This window comes from Octopus sinensis, linkage group LG1 (genome assembly GCF_006345805.1).
Source record: "Octopus sinensis linkage group LG1, ASM634580v1, whole genome shotgun sequence".
NCBI lineage: Eukaryota > Metazoa > Mollusca > Cephalopoda > Octopoda > Octopodidae > Octopus > Octopus sinensis.
This window is the reverse complement of record NC_042997.1, coordinates 11,040,132-11,061,913: the sequence shown is the minus strand read 5'-3', so window position 1 is coordinate 11,061,913 and position 21,782 is coordinate 11,040,132. Positions and strand designations below refer to the sequence as shown.

At 37.0% G+C, this 21,782-nt stretch overlaps 1 protein-coding gene across 1 annotated transcript in view; it reads left to right on the top strand.

Annotated features, from left to right (window-relative positions):
* Positions 1-502: 502 nt before the first annotated feature.
* LOC115217190 (two pore calcium channel protein 1-like) overlaps positions 503-21,782 on the top strand; it is a 91,793-nt gene continuing 70,513 nt past the window's right edge. Inside the window, exon 1 of the mRNA XM_029786827.2 lies at positions 503-1,239. Coding sequence (XP_029642687.1) covers positions 1,134-1,239 — 106 coding nt within the window. The 5' untranslated portion in view covers positions 503-1,133. The remainder of the gene's footprint in view (positions 1,240-21,782) is intronic.

The following is a 21,782-nucleotide window of genomic DNA, read 5'->3' as shown; positions in this document are numbered from 1 at the left end:
AAAAAAATATTGAGTTTTCATTCCAAGTTCAGTTATATGTACTTTCTCTCTCCTCGTATATGTGTGGTATGAAGGGGAGGCGGCGAGTTGGCAGAACCGTGAGTACGCCGGGCGAAATGCTTAGCGGTATTTCGTCTGCGTTACGTTGTAAGTTCAAATTCCGCCGAGGTCGACTTTGCCTTTCATCCTTTCGGGGTCGATAAATTAAGTACCAGTTACGCACTGGGTCGATCTAATCGACTTAATACCTATGTCTGTCCTTGTTTGTCCCCTCTGTGGGTAATAAAGAAATAAGTATGAAGGGGAATATGTTATGAATCAGCGATGGGATGGGGCATAAGGCCTGAAGAGTTGAAGTTAAGGAAGGTGGGACGAGGCACGCTAAACCACTCCCCTCTTTGAGCTGAAAAGGAGGTGAACGCCTTAATCCGCGTACCTGCCTATTTCAATCACTGTTCTAAACGTAGTTAACTCCGTCGTTACCTGGAGATGATGATGCAACAATTGCTGGATGTTTTTCTACCCACGAAATTTAAAATTTAAAATTGTTTACAATGAAGAAAACTAATTCAATTCATTATATTAGGCCATTAAAAGGGAAGAAATTTTATATTTATGCAGAGAGTTTGTTATTATTTATTTAGCTTTCAAGTGGAGGAGTGGCGGAATCAGTAGCAAAACAAAAATCTCCTAGCAGCATTAAGTTTCACTGATTTTATATATTCGGAACTCAAATCTGGCCGAGGATAACTTTGTTTTTCATCTTTCTGGAGTCGGAAAATAAAGAAGTATCTGTCAAAAATATTGATGTAGTTTAAATCGCCTGTATCTCATCTCGACCCAAACTGCGACCATGTGCTTATGTCAAAACAGAAATCTTTATTTATTTATTACTATTATTTAAACATTTAGCCGGCATTTAGTTGCTATCGAAAAAAAAAAAAAAAAAAAAATCAGGCGCTTTGTAACAACCACTTTAAGTAAACATATCGCAATGATTGACCTGGTTAATACTTATCGGTAGTGTTTTATTTTTTCCTTCTTTCACACTCACCTCGTATTGTGTTTTAGTTGATAGTGGAGGCCAAACTGCATCAGCCTACATCAGCTGATAGGGGTCGTTACAACATAATATGGCGGCATGGTCTGACCCATCATTAACAGTTCTCGACAGTCCTCTATCACAACTCAATTCCGATGGAAGAAGGACATATACGGGGGATAGCTCAGTGATTTCAGGTAGGTTTTTTAATTTTTCTACATTTAAATTAAAAAAAACGAAAACAATTCATTTGACTTCGCCTTACGTGTTTTGATTGCGACATCTTCCAAACTTCAATTTCTTTTCTAAATGTTTGTTTTTATTAACTCATCGATGTATTATCCCTTTCTCTTTCTTACACTCATACACGCGTGTGTATAAATGAAAAATGTGTGCGCGCTTACATTCACATATGTGTATACATGTATGCATTTGTGCGCGTATAGATGTGCATATGTGTGTATATTATGTTGTATATATTTTATGCACGTATGCCTGTGTGTATGTGTATGTAATAATATTTGATTAGAAAGTATTGTATATTCAACTTACTACATCTTAAGCACAGAAGCCTGCAGGTATATATATATGTGTGTGTTTGTGTATATATATTTATGTGTGTGTATATATTTGTGTATATGCATGTATGTATATATATCTGTATATGTATGTGTGTATATCAGTGCTTTTCAAACTTTTTGCTGGAGCGGAACCCCAAGGAAACATTCCACTGGCTCGAGGAACCCCTGTGCAATAATTTAATAGTCTTATGCACACATATCAGCACAAGAGAATTAAAAATTACTGCCGATTTTAGCAGTTTTGTAACTTCTTGCGGAACCCCTGGACTGTACTGGTGGAACCCTGGTTGAAAACCACTGGTGTACATAATAGCTGTTTGTATATATGCATATACGCATATATGTATGCATGTGTATATATATATGTGTATATATATATATATATATAATATATATATATATATATATATATATATATATATATATGTGTGTGTTTGTGTATATATATATATGCTTGTGTGTATATATATATGTATGCTTGTGTGTATATATATATATGTATGCTTGTGTGTTATATATATATATATATGTATGCTTGTGTGTATATATATATGTATGCTTGTATATATATACAAGCATACATATATATATACACACAAGCATACATATATATATGTATATATATATATATATATACACACATGCATACATATATGCGTATATGCATATATACAAATAGCTATTATTGTGTTGAATTATTAATTAGATTTCATATAAACAATCAATAAAAAATGAAAACAAGTCTCATGTTTTCCCTGTCAAGTTGTTTTGTAATCATCTCGCCTACACTCCATCGCCTTGTTCAAAGTGATTAAAGTACAACAAATAAGCTGGACTTATTTAGTCGTTCATTTACAGTATGGTATTTTCAGATTTAATTGTTTTAGGGACGTCTACAGTCAGTGACTGTCTTGCTCAAACACGAACCCTTAATTCTGTGTTAGAGGTGGGATTATTGTGTCCATAGGTGAACGGAATAAGGGACCAAAATATTATTTTACTTCTTTCAGTCAGTGGACTGTGGCCGTGCTGGGGTTTAATGCGAACAAATACACCGCATTACTTATTGTTTCAAGTCTGGTACTTTTTCAATTGACTCCTTTACCGAACGTCTAAAAAGACATAAGTAGACCCACACCAGTTGTCAAGTGGCGTAGACACAGACACACAGGGCTTCTACACAGTTTCCATCGACCGAATTCTCTCACAAGGAACTGGTTAGTTCAGGGCTTGGCAAGACTCCCCCCCACCAAACCCCACCCGTTTTTAAAGTTTTTTTTTTCGACACAACCCCCATCCCTTTTCGGCTACGGGGAATACGAATCTGCAAAAATCGGCATTTTAAAATTATCACCCCACCCCCATTTCATTCTTTTTATAAACTTTTTTCACAATATTTTTTTCAAAATATGCGGAAAAATATGGAGATTATGGTTCTGAAAAAAAATTACCTAAAACTTTTGTAAAATTTTTTTTATTTCTAAATATGCAGAAAAATACGGACATGATTCGGATAAAAATTTCAAAACATTTCTGTACATACGGTTAAGGTTAGGGTTAGTGTTGGGGAAAAAAGTCAAAATTCTTTAATTTGGGGTGGGGGGAATTTAACAATGCCGATTTTTCGGAACCACCGTATCCGAAAACGGGTTTTTGGCAAAAAAAAAAAAAAAAAAACAAATTTTGGAGAAAATGGGTGGGGACAAGTGGAAGTCTTTCCCAGGGCTATTGTAGAAGACACTTATTACATCGAACTTTTGCCGAACCGCTAAGTGACGGAAACGTAAACAGACCAACATCTGTTGACAAGCGGTATGGAGATAAACACAAAAACACTCGCACACATATAAAATATGCTTCCACATAGTGTCCATCTACCAAATTCATTCATAAGGCATTGGTCAGTCCAGGGTTACAGTAGTAAACGCTTGCGCAAGATGCCGCTCAGAGGGTCTGACCCTGAAACCACGTGTCTGCAAAGCAGCGAACTCCTTAAGCACAGTATTATCTGTACCCAATACCATAATTTTTGGTAAATTGCATTTTTTAAAACCTATGGCATTTGAGATGTTTAAGGAGCTTTACTGCTGGCACCGAATTATCAAGTGATGCTCGACACAGTGCCTAATGCTGCCTGTCTTGGTTTGTCCCAAACATTTTGTTCTATAGAAATAATCTTAACAAGCAGTATTATTTGCACGATGTATAACTGGAGCAATGTGCATGCTTTATTTATCTTTATTTATTTGACACATCGGATCTTTCCCATTTGGCTGTAGTTTACTTTGGTAAATTGTATTATCTAGCGGTTATATAAAAACTGAGTTACCTGGCATTGAACGGACGGAAAATTAGATCTGCAAATTGAAATGTAAAAATATGCCTTTCGCCACAAAACAATCGTTTTGATACTTTCAAAATAATCCACTGGATGCTTAGGGAAATTATTTAGATTGAGATTTTGTTTTATTGGTACAAAGACAGAATTATTTGATTGATTTTTCCCCCTCTCATTATATATGCCTTGTGTCATATATGTGCTTCCAGTTAAAAGAAATCATTCAAATATATTAAGGATTACAATAAAGAAGAAGACAGCCAAGCAATGGGATCAGTTTTTGTTCTTTTAATGCATCTTTGATTGAATATAATTGTAATAGGAAACATGAAAGAACTTTGTTATAGTGTCCTATTTGCACCATTCCCACTATGATCACAGGATGTGATCTTGTAAGATATGCCTCGTTTGAGACATAAATTGCTTGCCTCTATGTAAATAAACATGAAAGCAGGAGTGCCATAGGTTGGGAAAGAGGTTCACGTCTTTATATATAAAAGTGAGGTTGTGTGCTGTCTGTCTCCTACGATTTAGATTCCTAACTACTCCCACATTTTGCGGTGCAGTTTAACCAAAACCGGGTATCTTATAGTCGTGATTCATATCGAGCCCTTCTGTGTATTAGCGCGCGTCTACTATGAGTCTACGATTTAAAAAAAAAATTACCATCAATTTTTTCCATTTTTAATGCATTTTTGGCATATATAAGGGAAGTAACTCTCTAAAAATTTATTATTAAATCTCAGAACGTTAAAAGCTACAGTAACTCCCCCCCCCCTTGTGGTTAGCCATAGTGAGATGGCTATTATACTTTACATCTCTAAAAATGCTTTTATAGTTATTTCCCTTACAAACCTGAGCAACGCCGGGCGATACTGCTAGTATTGTATAAAGAGAAACAATTGTTTCTAGCTTGTAGAAGGTAAATCAACTATATTTGTTAATTGCATTAAGTTGAAAAAGACTAAATCAACTTCCTAACATTTGAATGTTTTTTATCATTATGATATTTCTGTAATAATGCTAGAGTTTGTAGGAAGTAGTTAAGTGTAGGAAAACATGCTTACAGTCAACAGATCTACAGTCAACATCACTGCATGTCAAAATCTTTTTGAATAATTTTAATGTATCCTACAGATCTAATTTTTGAAGCTGAATCCAAATTTGTTATTCATTTATACCAGAAAAATTTTGTGAAAATGTTACAGGTGTTCAAAATTTGATAATTTACAGAGTTTTCAACCAATCAGAAAGCAGCGCATTTGCTGCCTCTTCCATCATCTGTCCCAGTAATGTGAAGCGTGAAAAACATTAAAAGATTCACAAGTAAATTAAATATTTAAAAGCTACGAACAAACCAACAAGAGTTGCTAGAAATAACAGTCAAAACGCGATAGTTACACTCCTTGTGTGCATGTGCAGCATCTTTGGTTACTATGAAAACAGTTCTTTGCAGTCGGTATGGAACACATGATGTTCCTTTGCTTTGATTACTATGGAGACAGAGTTCTTTGCCATGGGGATGTGTAAAATACTTGCTTCTGATTGGCTAAAATACCCAAATTTTGCAAATTTTAAAGGCTAATAACTTTTTTAATTATGGGTTTATAGGATAAATGAACTTCATTTTTATAATTAGTTTTCAAAACTTAATCCATATACCAAATTTGAAAACAGCTGGAACAAAGATCTCAGTAGGTTTACATTTTAAGTATGTTTTACAGTTTGAAATGATGTTGCATTATCATAATTGACAAATATGGTTGATTTTCTTTTATGCATGTTCTACAAACTACAAAAAGATTTCTTCTGCTTATTCAGTCTCTGAATCTCTTTTCAAGCTCTGGCACTCCTATTCTCAAATGTTCACATAGGGGCAGTCACTTAATGTAAATAGACTTTGATATATTTTGTCTCATAAAGAGATGTTTTACATATTTCTAGAAGATTATTCCACTAGAATGAATGGCCATATTCTACCTATTTTACGTTCAAACTGGCCAGATACAGCCTTACACACCTACCCTAGAATGCCATTCTAAAACTAAACAATCACATATCAAAATCTGAAAGCTATGAGATTAATTCAAAACAATGTGAATAAACAAGCATTACATTTGACAGATAGAGTAACCTGAAGGGTTAAAGTACAAACTTTAGTATTCTTTACACTAAAAAAAAACTGAATTGAAGTCTTTTCTCAATGCAGTTACCAATGTCATTACTATTCTTTCAATAGGATTTCTAAGATTTCTTTTATTCAAAGAAATGTAATGATCTAGAGAAAATACATTAGAACAATTTCTCTGAAAATCAGAAGTGTCTCTTTGTAGATGAGAGCTTTAGAGTCTTTTTTTATATTTTAAGATGTTGCTAAAAATGAAAATGTAATTCCTCTTTGAATGATTGTTTTAGTTTCTCTGGTTTTAGTTGTTGAATAAAAGGGCTTTAAGAAAAGTGTATTATGGTCAAAGAATCCTAAGAAATATTAGTAGTAAGAAAAAATGGCTTTAGCCCTTTTGTTACTGTTTTTGTTGACATATAATGCTTTTGTTTTTAAGATAGTGAAGAATTTAGTAAAATAACATTCTCATTATTAAGCTGCAATTCTGATAAAAGATTATAATTTAGATCACTTTAAAGCAGTAAATTTGTGTCATAGAACCAGGGAGTGGGGTTAGTATCAAAAAGGTTAAGGCAACCTGGACTGGGTCTTTTAACTGCATACTTGATTGTAACAAAGAAGAGAAATTGAAGTCATAATAGAAATGTTTTAACATTAAAAGAGTTATTATGAAATATTTCTATTTTCATAAATTCTTTATTTCAGTAATAGCATATACTTTTTTTTTTCTGTTTGATAGTGTTGTTGCACAAAGAGCAAATGATTTTATTGAAAGCTGAAGTTGGATTTGTAACTCTAAATGCCAAAAAGCATGTCTTGTCAGTTCATATAATTTGCAAGTGATTTCAAATATGGCTAAAGACTTATCTTGTGTGCATCTAGCCTTTTCTAATAAGCAAACTTGCAATCAATCAATGATGAAATGGTATCTATCTAGCAGCTTTATTGGGGATATATACATATATATATATATATCATTTGAGAAAAAGGATAGGCATAAATAGCTAGAGTTTGTAATTCTAGAAAAAATCAATAACTATTTTTTGTTTTGTTGTAGCTACCAAAAAAAGTTCAGAGAATGTGAAAAAGAATGGGATAGCTCAATAAATTACAAATATTTCAATTTTCATTTTAAAATCTCTAGATATACAATTGATTAAACTGCATAAATTAGTTTAAGTAGCCTTATTACTCAAACCCATCTGGGCAGTCAGGGCAGTCTCCATCAAGACCAAAGTGCGCCTCTTCAACAGCATCGTCATACCATCGGAAATATAGAAGACGTCAGCAAAGTTCACATGAAGGCTCAATGTATTTCAGTTATGATGCCTCTGATGGATACTGTGAATATCATACCAGGACCACATCACCAATGACAAGATACATTGCTGAACCGACACCTTTCCACTCCATGACATTGTCACTGAGTGCTGCTTGTGATTCGCAGACCATGTTCTCCGATTACCATTGTCATGGCATATGAAAACTGCCATTTTGTGGAAGCCACCACATGGCAAGAGAGAACGAGGGCGACCAAAAGTGACTTGGTGCTGCACCATCGTCAATGACCTCAAAACCATTGACATTTCATGGGATGAAGCCGAAATCACCATGGCTGATCGACCATGTTGGAGAAGCCTTGCTGCCCATTGCGTAACATGACACAGGACCTAAAACTAAGAAGCCTTATTACTAAAATCTATTATTTTAGGAAGCATTGGAAGTGGTGGGGGGATATATTTTCCTGCATGGAAAAAATAATTATCAGCGATTGTGTTGGCTGAGAACCACTTCATTTCAACTGAAATTGTGTCTAAAGATTCTGCTATGAGTAAGAGAGTTGAAATGGATTCACTTTTAGTATTTACATCGAAGTATCAGATCAGCAGAACCATCTGAACCTCAGACAAAATGTCTTGCAATACTTCAGTTATACATTCAGTGTTCAAATTCTGCCTGGGTCAACTTTGAACTTCAAGATATGGTATTAATTTAATTTATAATAGTCTCCCTTCCGAAATTTATGGCTGTGCATCAGTGTTAGAAATCAATATTTATAGGAGCATACAATACAGGTAGTAAATGGCAGGGTTTTTCAAACATTAAATGAAATAACTGATGTGTATTCCAACTCTCTCTACTAAATCCTGCCATGGTGAACTTTACCTTTCATTGTATTGTCGGCTTTCCCTTAGACAATATTGGTGATAAGAAGAGAAAAGACTTGCAAGCACTGGCACCTACTAGTCTTCTACAAAAATTCTTTGCTAGGTTTGTGGCTTTGTAAGAAGCTTTTCCAGTGCGGATACTCACTGCCGTTAACCCTTTTGTTACTAACGCGGCCAAAACCGGCTCTGTGGTAAAATGTCTTGTTTTCATAAGTTTTGAATTAAAATATTCCACCTAGCCTTAGTTACAATTTACGTTCCTAACACTAGCTTAATGATAACTAAGTTATTTTACTAAATTCTTTGTTATATTTAAAATAATTGAAAGAAACACAAAGAATCTCAAAATAAATACAGTAATGAAAGGGTTAATAGATGACCATTGTCAATATGAGGCCTGATCAAAAAGTATGAGAACTGGTGCTATAAAAAGATAAGCATAACACAGCTCATATACTCCTCTCCATACACTTTCTGCAACTTTATGTAGGTCTCTGCGTAGGTATCACCAAACTTTTGGCAAAATTTGATGCAGACTCTCTGCTCAATTTTCTTGGTGAGACGACCATACCCCCACACACGTTATTTCCAAGCACTGCTATAAACAACAGAAGTGAGTAAGAATGTTTAACTTAGTGTACATGTGTAACAGAATTCAAGGTCACTCTGTACCAAGTGACTTCACTCTGTGTACTTTAGTTCCGTTACCCTAGAAACAGCCCCAATATTTTTTGATCAGACCTCTTATAGTAGAGATATAACCTAAAATGGCAATCATCATCACCTTCATTTAATGTTCTTCCTTGCTAGCATGAGTTGGATGGTTTGACAGGAGCTAGCAAATAAGAAGACTGAACCAAGCCCTACTATTTGCTTTGACTAGATGTTCTTCCTAATGCCAACCACTTTACTGAGTGAACTGGGTGCTTTTTATGTGGTAGCAGTGAGATTACCATGACCCCTCAGCTGAGCAGGGAATAGTTTTGAAGGAGGTGGCTTTGTGCCAGGTAATGAGAAGTTAGAGTATTGGATAGTGGGACAGAAATAGGTGTCTTGCAGTAGAGGAGATACATAGCTACCTTAATTGGAGAGAGAGAGAGAGAGAGAAGATGTGATGGTGCAAACTCTTGAGTTGTAGGGAGGTGTATGTAAGTGGAACTGGGGACTGGATAAGGTGAGTGGGTGGGTAAGTTTATGAGATTGGGAAATGGAGGGAAGGTAAGGAATATAATGAGTGGATACAGGTAGAGAGAGGGAGTGTCTGGAGAATATATTGTGGGGAAGAGATTCAACAGGGACATATTAAGTGCTAGTAGGTTCATGAGGAGAATGGGAAAGGAGAGAAATACTACTTCGAACAAGTCCCTTGGGCATTTGAGGAAATCTAATTCCTTCATGTTCTTAGTGTTTACTTTTCCTCCACAACTGTCACACACACAAACTACTTTCTCTGTTAACCTTCCTGTGATTCCACTCCACTTCTTATGTGTATGTAGCTTGCACTAGGACTGGGTACATCATACTAAGTTTCTACTTACATTTTTCTGCATATTGAGCAAGGCCATTTCCATGAAGGGATTAGTATTTGTTTGCTTTCCTGCTTATTAGTACTTTAGCCTTTGTTAAATTAACTCCAAGGCTTTTTGATTTCAGACCTTGCTTCCATACTTGAGATTTCTTCTTTAATTCTACTTACTATAGATTCATTTATAATAATAAGGTCATCAACGTAGAAGAGCTCCCTTGGACAACCAGTTTTAAATTCCTGTTATAGCCTGGAGGACTATGATAAATAAGAGATGGCTGAAAATCAAAACTTGGTAAAGTCCGACCAGTACACTAATATATAACAAATATTAAGTATATCTTTGATACAGTAAAAGAATGAGAAAAATAATCTTAAAATACCTTTTATTTATTGTTATCTAATCTTGAAAGAGATTAAATGCAAATAGTACTTGATATTTTATTCATGAGGTCTACTGATTTTTTTCAACAGATTCTATTACAAGATATCTGGGGATGTACATGCATATTTAATATCTTAACATGCTATATTATGTTCCTCTCACAATCATGTATATATGGTTTTGATTGGGAGAAGTACAATGTGATATCTTAAAATCTTAAAATTTCAATATGCAGAAGCAAACATAGATAAATCAAATAAGGGAGATCCCTCCCTACATAGATAAGTTGCCACCTAAGTGGAATCAGAGCACACCACAACTCTGACCACCTTCTGGTCTGATTTTTTTCCACAAAGTGAACCATCCAAAATTGCCACAAAGTGTTTTTGGCTTTAGCCAACCCATGAAGGGCCCTACATCCTTTGAGTTGTAATCTCTCAATCACTTTTAAACTACTTAACATAGTCTTTATCAAACATATATCATCTAGAAGCTCTTGGTTATCATATTCTGTCTCTTCAATCAACATATTTACATTGTTTTCTTCTCAAGGTCAACGTTAGATCAAGTAGATCACTGTTTTACTTTTGAAGCGCTAAATTTCAGGCACTCTTTGAAGGAAGGCATCTCTTCATGAAGGGCTTTCATTGTCTTGTTTGCTTTTGTTTGGTTTCATTCTCTTTCTTCCTTCTTTTCTTGGTGGCTACCCTTCTCCAATCACCATTTGGTCCTAGTTGTCAGAGCACTTTTGGGTGGCATTATTCAATATAGTCTCTTGCTGGTCTCTTGCTTGAGGAAGAAACTCTTTGGATTTGGTGACGGTGGCACTAAAGATGAGGCAATTTCATTTGTTTTGGCTTCAATCATTCCTGAAGCTGTGACTGGTGGTGCTTTACAAACAGTAACAGCAGTGAGCAGATGAAGTAAGACAAAGATTTTAACTCTTCTAGACAGAAAGCCCCTAAATGGCTCTTACTACTCTGTGTAGCAACTGGGCCTGCGCAACCACTCTAATTGACCTTTTTCTTTTCCTTCAGTTGGGTACAGCTTTAGGATGGCCTTGTCTATGGAGGTTATTAGAAGCTGACTGTCCAAACAGACATTCAGCTCATATTGTTGCAGGTTTACTCACTATATGCTGCACAAAAGTGGTAATTAACCAAATGTGGTATCTGTTCCAACTTCTCTGGTTGTAATTCTTGTTTCTAAATCCCACATGTATTGTAACACCAACCTGTGAGCAGTCATATGGTGCACCAATTCCTCCTGTCTCCTTGTTTTGTGTTTACTTTTAAAGACCAGGTACATACTTCCATATGTTCTGCTCCAGTCAATAGACTACAATATCTGTCATACATTAGCTAAAGCTTCCTTCAACTCTCATTCAGGGGCATACAAAGCCCCCTCTGTCCATTAGTTGTTGAAAAACAGAGGTATATTATCCTCCATATTCTTTCTTTGATAAATTTCTTGGATGAGGAAGTGCAATTTTTTGTGACATATCCAATTCACTGATTTTCCTTTTCTTTGGACTAGCTCATATCAAATGATTCACCTTTTTTCCCCCACAATGGCAACAAATGATGATAGAATGTTGGTGTTGTTATAATGGTGATGAAATGTTGCTGGTGTTGTTAATGTTATTTGCTTTTATATTTTTTCCAGCACTAGTTTTTTTTTCATGTTCTCTATTGCTCATGTGTAAGTTTTAAGTTTTCTATATTTTTGATTTAAGGTCATGTTTGTTTTCCTCTGTTAGTGATATCTGTATATATAAAAGGCAGGATGTGTGTGTGTACGTGAATGTAATTTATGCACGTCCACAAATTAGCACACATGTCGCTCCAATTTTAGGAGGACATTTGTCATGATCCTAGCTGTATTTTCATCAACTTATTTTCCCCAGAGACACCAGTGAATAGCAGTAAAAATAAATTTTCAACTAAAACTTAGCAATTTTCAAATTGGAGAATTTGCCATTGTTTACAAACAGGAGTTAAGTCCCCTTCTAGCGACGAGTAAGAATTGATGAGTGGAAAAAAATTGATAAACCAATTCCTTATGGGATTTCCCAATCAAGTTGTCTGCAACTCATTTTCAGCCAAAAGTTTACCAATTTCAACAGATTTCACCCAAATTTGACGCCAATGTTACTTAGTTTGGTTTGAAATAAAGAACTTTATTAGCTTAATAATCCTAACTTAATCCTGGGCAAAGCCGGGCTATACTGCTAGTTACTACTATCAGGAGTATCTCTTCCTGACAATTGTGAAGTTGTTATCTTGCAGTGTGTAAATATTGCAAATGCCAAAAATATATGAGGGGAAGTCAAAAATTATCCACACTTTAGCCATAACATATCTTTATTATTGTCATACTGCCTTCTGTGCATGTGTGCTTACAGTTGATACTATTGTGGTCACATGATTGAAATTTGAGCCTGATCACACCATTTACCTACTGGCCTTACAGTGTAAGCATGGCCACTCCACTAGCAATGTGTGCCAAAGAAGAACAAAGAGCAGCGATCCGATTTCTCTGGCTGGAAGGTGTGTCAGGTGCTGAAATTCATTGGAGGCTTTTAGCACAATATGAGAACAGTGCACTACCACATAGAAGTGTGTATGAGTAAATTGAGAAGTTTTCTCAAGAGATGGTAATGGTGAACTGGTGAGTTATCATTGATGGGAGAGCTCATTCTCCTCAGATTAGTCATGGTTCTGCCTGTCAAATCATCCATGATGAGCTTGGCTTCCATAAAGTCTGTGCTAGATGGGGGCCAAGAGAGCTTGCTACAGAGAGCTCAAATACAAACATCTTGAGGTCTGCCAACTTGATTGCTACAACAGTGCTTTGCTGGGCAACAAACTGAAGCTAGCAATTCACACCAAACACCAACGCCTATTGTCGAAGAAAGTTTTGTTGCTGCATGACAATGCACATCCACACACGGCTGCCCAGAGCATTGAAACCATTAATCAGTTGGGTTTTGAGGTGCTGGAACACCCTGCCTACAGCCCAGATCTTGCCCCTTCCGAATATCATATCTTTGGACTGCTCAGATGGTCTCTGAAGTCGTCTATTTCCTACGGATGAAGATGTGAAGGAAGTGGTGCATAAATGGTTGCATGACTATCTGAAAACTTTCTTCTTGGAGGGAATACACAAGCTTGTGGACTGCTGGACCAAGTGTATCAAAAAGGAAGGTGACAATATTGAAAAAAATGATGTACTTGTTTATCTCTTGCTTTTGTGTAAATACATTGAAAAACCAAAAGTGTTTATAATTTTTGACTCTCCCTCATATAATAGTTGTAAAAGAATGTTTGAAATAATCCTTTTCTGTACTCTAAGGCAATGGGATAAATATCCAGTTGTTCTGAAGTTCCGTGCTGGTAATAGAAACCAAAGAAACTTCCTTCTTGTATGTTAATCTTAGGAAAAAAAACTGTTGGGTTGGTTGATTAATTCAACCCTAGGACTTGGCTGATACTATATTTTATCAATCCTGGAGGTAATGAAAACAAAGCTGACCTCAGAAGAATTCAAACTCGGGCTGTAAAATACTGGAACAAATACTGCGAGCCATTTTGTGTAGCATTCTAATAATTATGACAATCTAATAATAAGACTTGGGAGGGAACCAGTCAATTTTATCCACCCCAGTGCTTGACTGATATTTATTTTATTGATCCTGAAAGGATGAAAGGCAAAGTCAACCTCTGAAGAATTTGAACTCAGAATGTAAACATAGCATTTTGTCTAGTGTACTAGCAATTCTGCCAACTTGCCTTGATTCCATACCTTGCTTCTACACATGAGATTTCTTTAATTCTACTATAGATTTATCTTTAAGAACAAGGTCATCAACATAGAAGAGTTCCCTTGGACAATCAGTTTTAAATTCCTCTGTTATGGTCTGGAGAACTATGATAGATTAGAGGTGGCTGAGAATCAGACATAACAAATATAAATTTTTATTTGCTACAAAGGAAACAACAAAAACTTTTGGAAAACAATGATAGATTTCCGTTTTTTTTTTTTTTGCTTTTGTAGTATCATACAGATTAGAAATATGTACTGAGATTCACACACACAGACAGAATTTTACTAAATGAGATATGTTGTACAATTAATCTTATCAGTTCTTTTAATTATTTATCTCAGTCGTAATGTGTGTGTGTATATTAATATTATCTTGTTTGTTTTTTTTTTAATTTTCCACTTAATACAATTTTAATCTGTAATTATGACACTTCCAGCTTTTGTGCAGTTACTCAGCATACTAGAAATGGCAGCCAAATCTCCTGCAACTCATGCTTTATGATTTAAAATAGGGTGGAATACATTAAACAATAAATCTATGATACAAAAAACCTTGATCATAGCTAGCCCAGGGGCTTAGCTACATCATCATCATCATCATCATCGTTTAACGTCCGCTTTCCATGCTAGCATGGGTTGGACGGTTCAACTGGGGTCTGGCAAGCTCGAAGGCTGCACCAGGCCAGTCAGATCTGGCAGTGTTTCTACAGCTGGATGCCTTCCTAACGCCAACCACTCTGAGAGTGTAGTGGGTGATTTTATGTGCCACCGACACAGGTGCCAGACGAGGCTGGCAGACGGCCATGCTCGGATGGTGTTTTTATGTGCCACCGACACAAGTGGCAGACGGCCACACTCGGATGGTGTTTTCTTAGGTGCCAGACGAGGCTGGCGAACGGCCACGCTCGGATGTTGTTTGTTACGTGCCCACAGCACGGAGGCCAGTCGATGCGGTACTGGCTACGATCACGTTCGGATGGTTTTCTTATGTGCCACCCACAAGGATACAAATTCCATTGATGTTCATCTATTTTTATTTGGTTTGATTTGATTTGATTTTGATTTTCACTTGCCTCAACAGGTCTTCACAAGTGTCACAAGGAGGAAGGTATGCACAAGTGGACTGACTACGTCCCAGGTAGGGGCCACGGGTTATGGCTTCACTAGTCTTGTCGGGTCTTCTCACGCACAGCATACTTCCATAGGTCTCGGTCTCTAGTCATTTCCATGGTGAGACCTAATGTTTGAAGGTCGTGCTTCACCACCTCGTCCCAGGTTTTCCTGGGTCTACCTCTTCCACGGGTTCCCTCAACTGCTAGGGATTGGCACTTTCTCACACACCTGTCTTCATCCATTCTCGCCACATGACCATACCAGCGCAATCGTCTCTCTTGCACACCACAACTGATGCTTCTTAGGTACAACATTTCTCTCAAGGTACTAACGCTCTGTCGAGTATGTACACTGACATTACACATCCATCGGAGCATACTGGCTTCATTCCTCACGAGCTTATGCATGTCCTCAGCAGTCACGGCCCATGTTTCACTGCCATGTAGCATGGCTGTTCGTACACATGCATCATACAGTCTGCCTTTTACTCTGAGCGAGAGGCCTTTAGTCACCAGCAGAGGTAAGAGCTCCCTAAACTTTGCCCAGGCTATTCTTATTCTAGCAGTTACACTTTCAGCGCACCCACCCGCACTACTGACTTGGTCACCTAGATAACGGAAGCTATCAACTACTTCTAGTTTTTCTCCCTGGAAAGTGACGGAAGTTATTTTCTGCAGATTTTCGGAGGTCAATGCTCCCGAGCATCTGCCACATACAAAAACTATCTTCCCAGTTAGCCTACCTTTGACATTGCTGCACCTCTTATGTGTCCATAGCTTACACTGGGTACATCTTATAGAGATGTACCTACATTAACAATTATTGAGGCACTGGAGGTAGTCTTTGAAATATGTTTTTATCACTACCAAATTCACTTCATTAACTTGTGATATCAGATGAATACAGGTGTGTGTGTGTGTGTGTGTGTGTATTAACTGAATGACAATGTAACAAGAATTACGTAATCAACTTTATTAGCTTATAGTGTTTCTGCTGTAAGAAACAGGGCATTCAGTGCAGGGTACTTGTATGATTTCACTTGTATTTTCTTCAAATTTGTTGTTGATAATCTTCACACTCAGGCAGATGACATCTCTCAGTAATTTCCTCTCTAAAATACTTTAAAGTATTTCTGATACTTTTCTTGTCCACCATATTAATGCTATTCAGTTAGAATGGAACAGTATTGATTCTGATTTTTTTTTACCAGGCACAATTTTAGTTCTATCTAAGGAGAAGTGATATGTGAAAAAGGGAAGCCACCATGGCATAATAATGGTATTTCTTTTATTGGCTGAGTGGAAAATATAAATTAAGATCATCATCATTTAGTGTCTGTTGTCCATACTGGCATGGTTTGGATGGTTTGACCAGGGCTGGCAAGCTGGAAGGTTGCACCAGCCTCTAGTCAGATTTTGCATGGTTTTTATGGCTGGATGCCCTTAATAATGCCAACCACTCTGAGAGTGTAATGGGTACTTTTATGTGACACCAGTATCTGCCATGACTATGATTTTATTTGGCTTGATGGGTCTTCTCAAGCATGACAATGCCGAAGGTCTCGGTCATTGCCTCCGCAAGGCCCTACACTCGAAAGGAGCTTTTTACATACCGCTGCCGTCATCCACTTTGCCTCCTTGGGGCTTAACACTTGAAAGATGCTTTTTTACATGCTACTGTACTCTGCTTGTGAACTTCTTTGTGTTCTAGATCCTTGAAGCTACAAAAATAATTATGATGGGAAAAGGAGATACTCCACAGGTATCATAAACCTTCCATTCCATTATAAGTTATTTTAAATCAAAGTACAGCATGTTAGTATTACGAGTTAGATAAATGAATAATGAGTGGTTAAAATACAGAAATTTTTTAGCTTTGCTAGTCATTTCGCTTGGTATAATAGTGTCATCAATTTTACTAAAATTTGAACTCACAATTTAAATAGTTGAAATGAAACTAAATAGTGTTAGACATTTAATCTAGTATTTTACCATTTCTCTCCATCACTGCCCTAAAGCTTACATTAAGGTTGCTAAGATTCAAATGTTGAGCTTTGATTGTAATTAATTCCAAATAAACAATTTTAATAATCATATAACTTCTTCATTTCATACTAGTGTAAATAATACCCAAATACTAAATGTTTAATTATTCTACATAGATTTTGATAAATAATATGAATCATGGGTAATTAACCTAATGCCACCAATTATATAGAACTGTGTAATAGCCTGATGTTATTGGCACTTTTGACTAGACACCTGAACAGCTTAACAGGCTATACAACTTACTAAACCACTATGCTGAAACACTGTTTAACAAAAGGTAAAAATGCTCATTATTTGTGATATAAGAATGAGAACCAGAATCAGATGATTAATATGCATTAAGGTAAGCATAATATTTTTAACTGACATTGTGAGATTTTAATAAATATCAACAAATTATAGTAAGTAACTCTTTCATAGACAAAAAAGGGGCATTTTTCTGTTCATGGAAAATTTATAATTTTTACATTTGTCAAAGTCTCACAGTGTCATTTACAAATATTATTTTTACCTCAATGTGTATTTATAATTGTCCATACATATTGTTTAGTACATTAACAATCACGGTTAGGTCATATATAGTTTTGTGTTTAATGGTTGAGTATATTCACACACTCCTAGGATATCCATCACTAGTGATCTCTCAATTTTGAAGATTTTGTTGAAAGCAACATTGTTACTATTAACACCATTGTCTATTGTCCGATGTGAGGACCTTCTAGTAACTTTGTGAGCTTTATTTCTCTGAGCTTACTTGAACTGAAAGTTTTCTGTTAGACCGCTCAATCAAAGTGTGTTCTATGAAGTCTGGCCGGTTTCAGGACTCAGTTATACCTTCTATGCTTTTTCTTCTCTATATTAACTTCTCTCAACTTCCTGCACTGCACAGTACTGTATTACCCAACCAATCTTGGAATACACAATATCACAAAAATTGTACTAACCTTGTTTACATTCATTTTGAAGGATGTGAAGAATTCTTAAATTTAAGGGAGAAAATTTTAATTTCCTTTATAATTCATCTGTTCTGTAACAGAATGATTATGGGACTAGGTTTTTGACTTTTAAAATTGATTTGTTAAGAATTAATAACCTTTCCCCTGTTATTTATATTGGTACATACTGTTATACAGGTCATGCCACTCATCACTCATTGATAAGCTTTTGTGTACACATGTGTATTTCATTTCTTCCATGAACTGAGGTCAGGGAAACATCTACAAGTTCAAAAATAACAACTTAGTCTTTATTAACAACACCAAGACACACACTACTACTAGGCATCACAGAAACAGTCTAGCAACACTATGCTCTCCCTACTGATGAGTAACTTGCACTTAAGTGTTTTGCTTTATACAAATGATGTGTGCGTGTGTTTGTTTAGGTGCAAGGGTGATTGTGTGGTAAGAAGTTTGGTCCCCAAGGCGGTGAGCTGGCAGAAACGTTAACACGCTGGACAAAATGCTTAGTGGTGTTTCGTCTGCTGTTACGTTCTGAGTTCAAATTCCGTCTTTCATCCTTTTGGGGTCAATAAATTAAGTACCAGCTATGCACTGGGGTCGATGTAATCGACTTAATTCCTTTGTCTGTCCCCTCTATGTTTAGCCCCTTGTGGGCAATAAAGAAATAAGAAGTTTGCTTCCCAACCTCATGATTTTGAGTTCAGTCCCACTGTGTAGCACTTTGAGCAACTATCTTCTACTATAGTCCTGGGCTGACTGACCAAAGCATTGTGAGTAGATTTGGTAAGCAGAAATTGAAACCCATCACATATATATATATATAATATATCATCATCATTATCATCATCATCATTTAATGTCTGCTTTCCATGCTGGCATGGGTTGGATGGTTTGACTGAGACCTGGCAAGCCAGTGGGCTGCAACAGGCTCCAATTTGATCTGGCAATGTTTCTACAGCTGGATGCCCTTCCTAATGCCAACCACCTCAAGAGTATAGTGGCTGCTTTTTATGTGCCACTGGCACGGGAGCCAGTCAGAGGGCACTGGCATCGACCACGTTCAGATGGTGCATCTTACATGCCACTGGCACAGGAGCCAACCAGGGTGCACTGGCATCAACCATGTTCAGATGGTGCATTTTACATGCCACTGGCACAGGAGCCAGCTAGGGGCCACTGGCATCGACCAATTTTGGATGGTGCTTTTTACGTTCCACTGGCATGGGAGCCAGGCAGGGGGCACTGGTCTTGGCTATGTTTTCAATTTTACTTGACTCAACAGGTCTTCTCGAGCATATTATATCATCTGACTCTTCAAGGGTACTTTTAAATGGGCCAGTCATGCAGCACTAGTATTGGCTATGGCTGCAATCTCACTTTACTTGCTAGATCTTCTCAATCACAGCATATCTCCAAAGGTCTTGGTCTCTTGTCATTGCCTCTGTGAGGCTCAACGTTCAAGGGTCATGCTTCACCACCTCATCTCATGTCTTCCTGGGTCTACCTCTTCCACAGGTTTTTCCCACTGTTAGGATGTGTCACTTTCTCATGCAGCTGTCCTCATCCATACGTAACACATGACCATACTGGCGCAGTCATCTCTCTTGCACACCACATTTGATACTTCTTATGTCCAACATTTCTCTATACATACTGATATTACACATCCAACAGATCATACTAGCTTCATTTCTTTCAAGCCTATGCATGTCCTCAGCAATCATGGCCTATGTTTCACTGCTGTGTAGCATTGCAGTTCGCACACATGCATCATACAGTCTGCCTTTTACTCTGAGTGAGAAGCTCTTAGTTGCTAGAAGAGGTAGAAGCTCTCTGAGCTTTGCCCATACTATTCTTATTCTAACAGCTACTCTCAGAGCATCCACCCCCACTACAGACTTGGTTGCCTAGGTAGCAGAAGCTATCATCTACTTCTAGTTTTTCCCCCTGGTATGTGACGGAATCTATTTTCTGTAATTAAATATATGTCTGGTCATAGAGTGACCAATGGTTTTACATCCATAAAGCTAAGGGGTTTATGGATGTGAACCCCTTAGCTTTATGGATGTGAAACTATTGGTCACTTTATGACCAAACATATTTAACTGCATGTAAATACATTACTGGTTTATCCTTTGGAGTGTGCTGATGATATATATATTATTCTTTTACTTGTTTCAGTCATTTGACTGTGGCCATGCTGGAGCACCGCCTTTAGTCGAGCAAATCAACCCCAGGACTTATTCTTTGTAAGCCTAGTACTTATTCTATTGGTCTCTTTTGCCGAACCGCTAAGTTACTGGGACGGAAACACACCAGCATCGGTTTTCAAGTGATGTTGGGGGGACAAACACATACTTACACATATATATACATATATACGACAGGCTTCTTTCAGTTTCCAACTACTAAATTCACTCACAAGGCTTTGGTCGGCCCGAGGGCTATAGTTGAAGACACTTGCCCAAAGTTCCACGCTGTGGGAATGAACCCGGAACCATGTGGTTGGTAAGCAAGCTACTTAGCAAACAGCCACTCCTGTCCCTATATATATATATATATGTGTTACTATCTCCTTGTCTTGAATTTGCATGATAGTTGTAGACAGGTGACAGCTGCAGAAAAATCTGCCTCAGTAAGTTCCGCCTGATCCATGTCAGTATGGAAAAGTGGACATTAAAAAAAATGTTTATATTTTTGAGATTACATTATGGAGATTAACTATGATCAATGCAGTTATCTTACAAATGACATCAAAACCAACATATTCTTGCTTCTATTTATAAAGTTACTGAGGCTAAAATACAGGATTGGTTTGCTTTGCTCCATATTGATTATGTGTTCTTAGTTAGTTAGTTAGTTAGTTAATTTTTTGGCTCAAAAAGCAAAAAGCAAGGCCATGTAGGGGGACATGGAGTTATGTACAGGGTGGCATTCATGTAAAGAGTTCAGGCCACTTGTGGTCAAGGGAGACTTTGAACCGAGCGGTCGTCGGCATCTTCACTATCTCTTTTGGCAGCTTATTCCACAGATCTGCAACCCGGACAGAGAAAGCCCCTCTCCTTCAATTGAGATGAAATCGTCGCAGATAGAGCTTTTCGGAGTGACTCCGCAGCCGACGCTCTGGAGCAGGAGTGAAGAACAGCTCTTTCGAGAGGTTACACTTTCCGCTTATGATGTGAGCAAGAATGAGATCATCACGGCGTTGTCGTGTTTCTAGAGAATAAAGGTCGAACGTCTTCAGCCTTTCTTCATAAGACAAATGCTTGAGACCAAGAACCATGCGGGTAGCCAGCTTCTGGACTCTTTCGAGATGCTGTGTGTCTTTGAGGAGATAAAGAGAAGAGGCTTGAATCCCGTACTCCAATATGGGTCTGTTCTTACAACAGAATTTTTTGAGTTTCAAAAGCATTTCAAATTTGAAAGAATAGTGTAAAGTTTTAGGGCCTAAAAGTCTATGCTGTAAAGATTGAAGTGTTTGTTAGTTATGGAGAACACAATACATTGTTTCATCTTTGAAGTGGTCTTGCACAATATGTGGAAACAGAGAAAATAGCTTAATACTTTGTCCTCAAAGTGCAAATAATGCATGCATAAAAGATGTCCTGGAATTCGTAAGTTTAGCAGAGTATCAGGGTTTCAGATGTGTTAGATAGACTGGTTAGCAGTA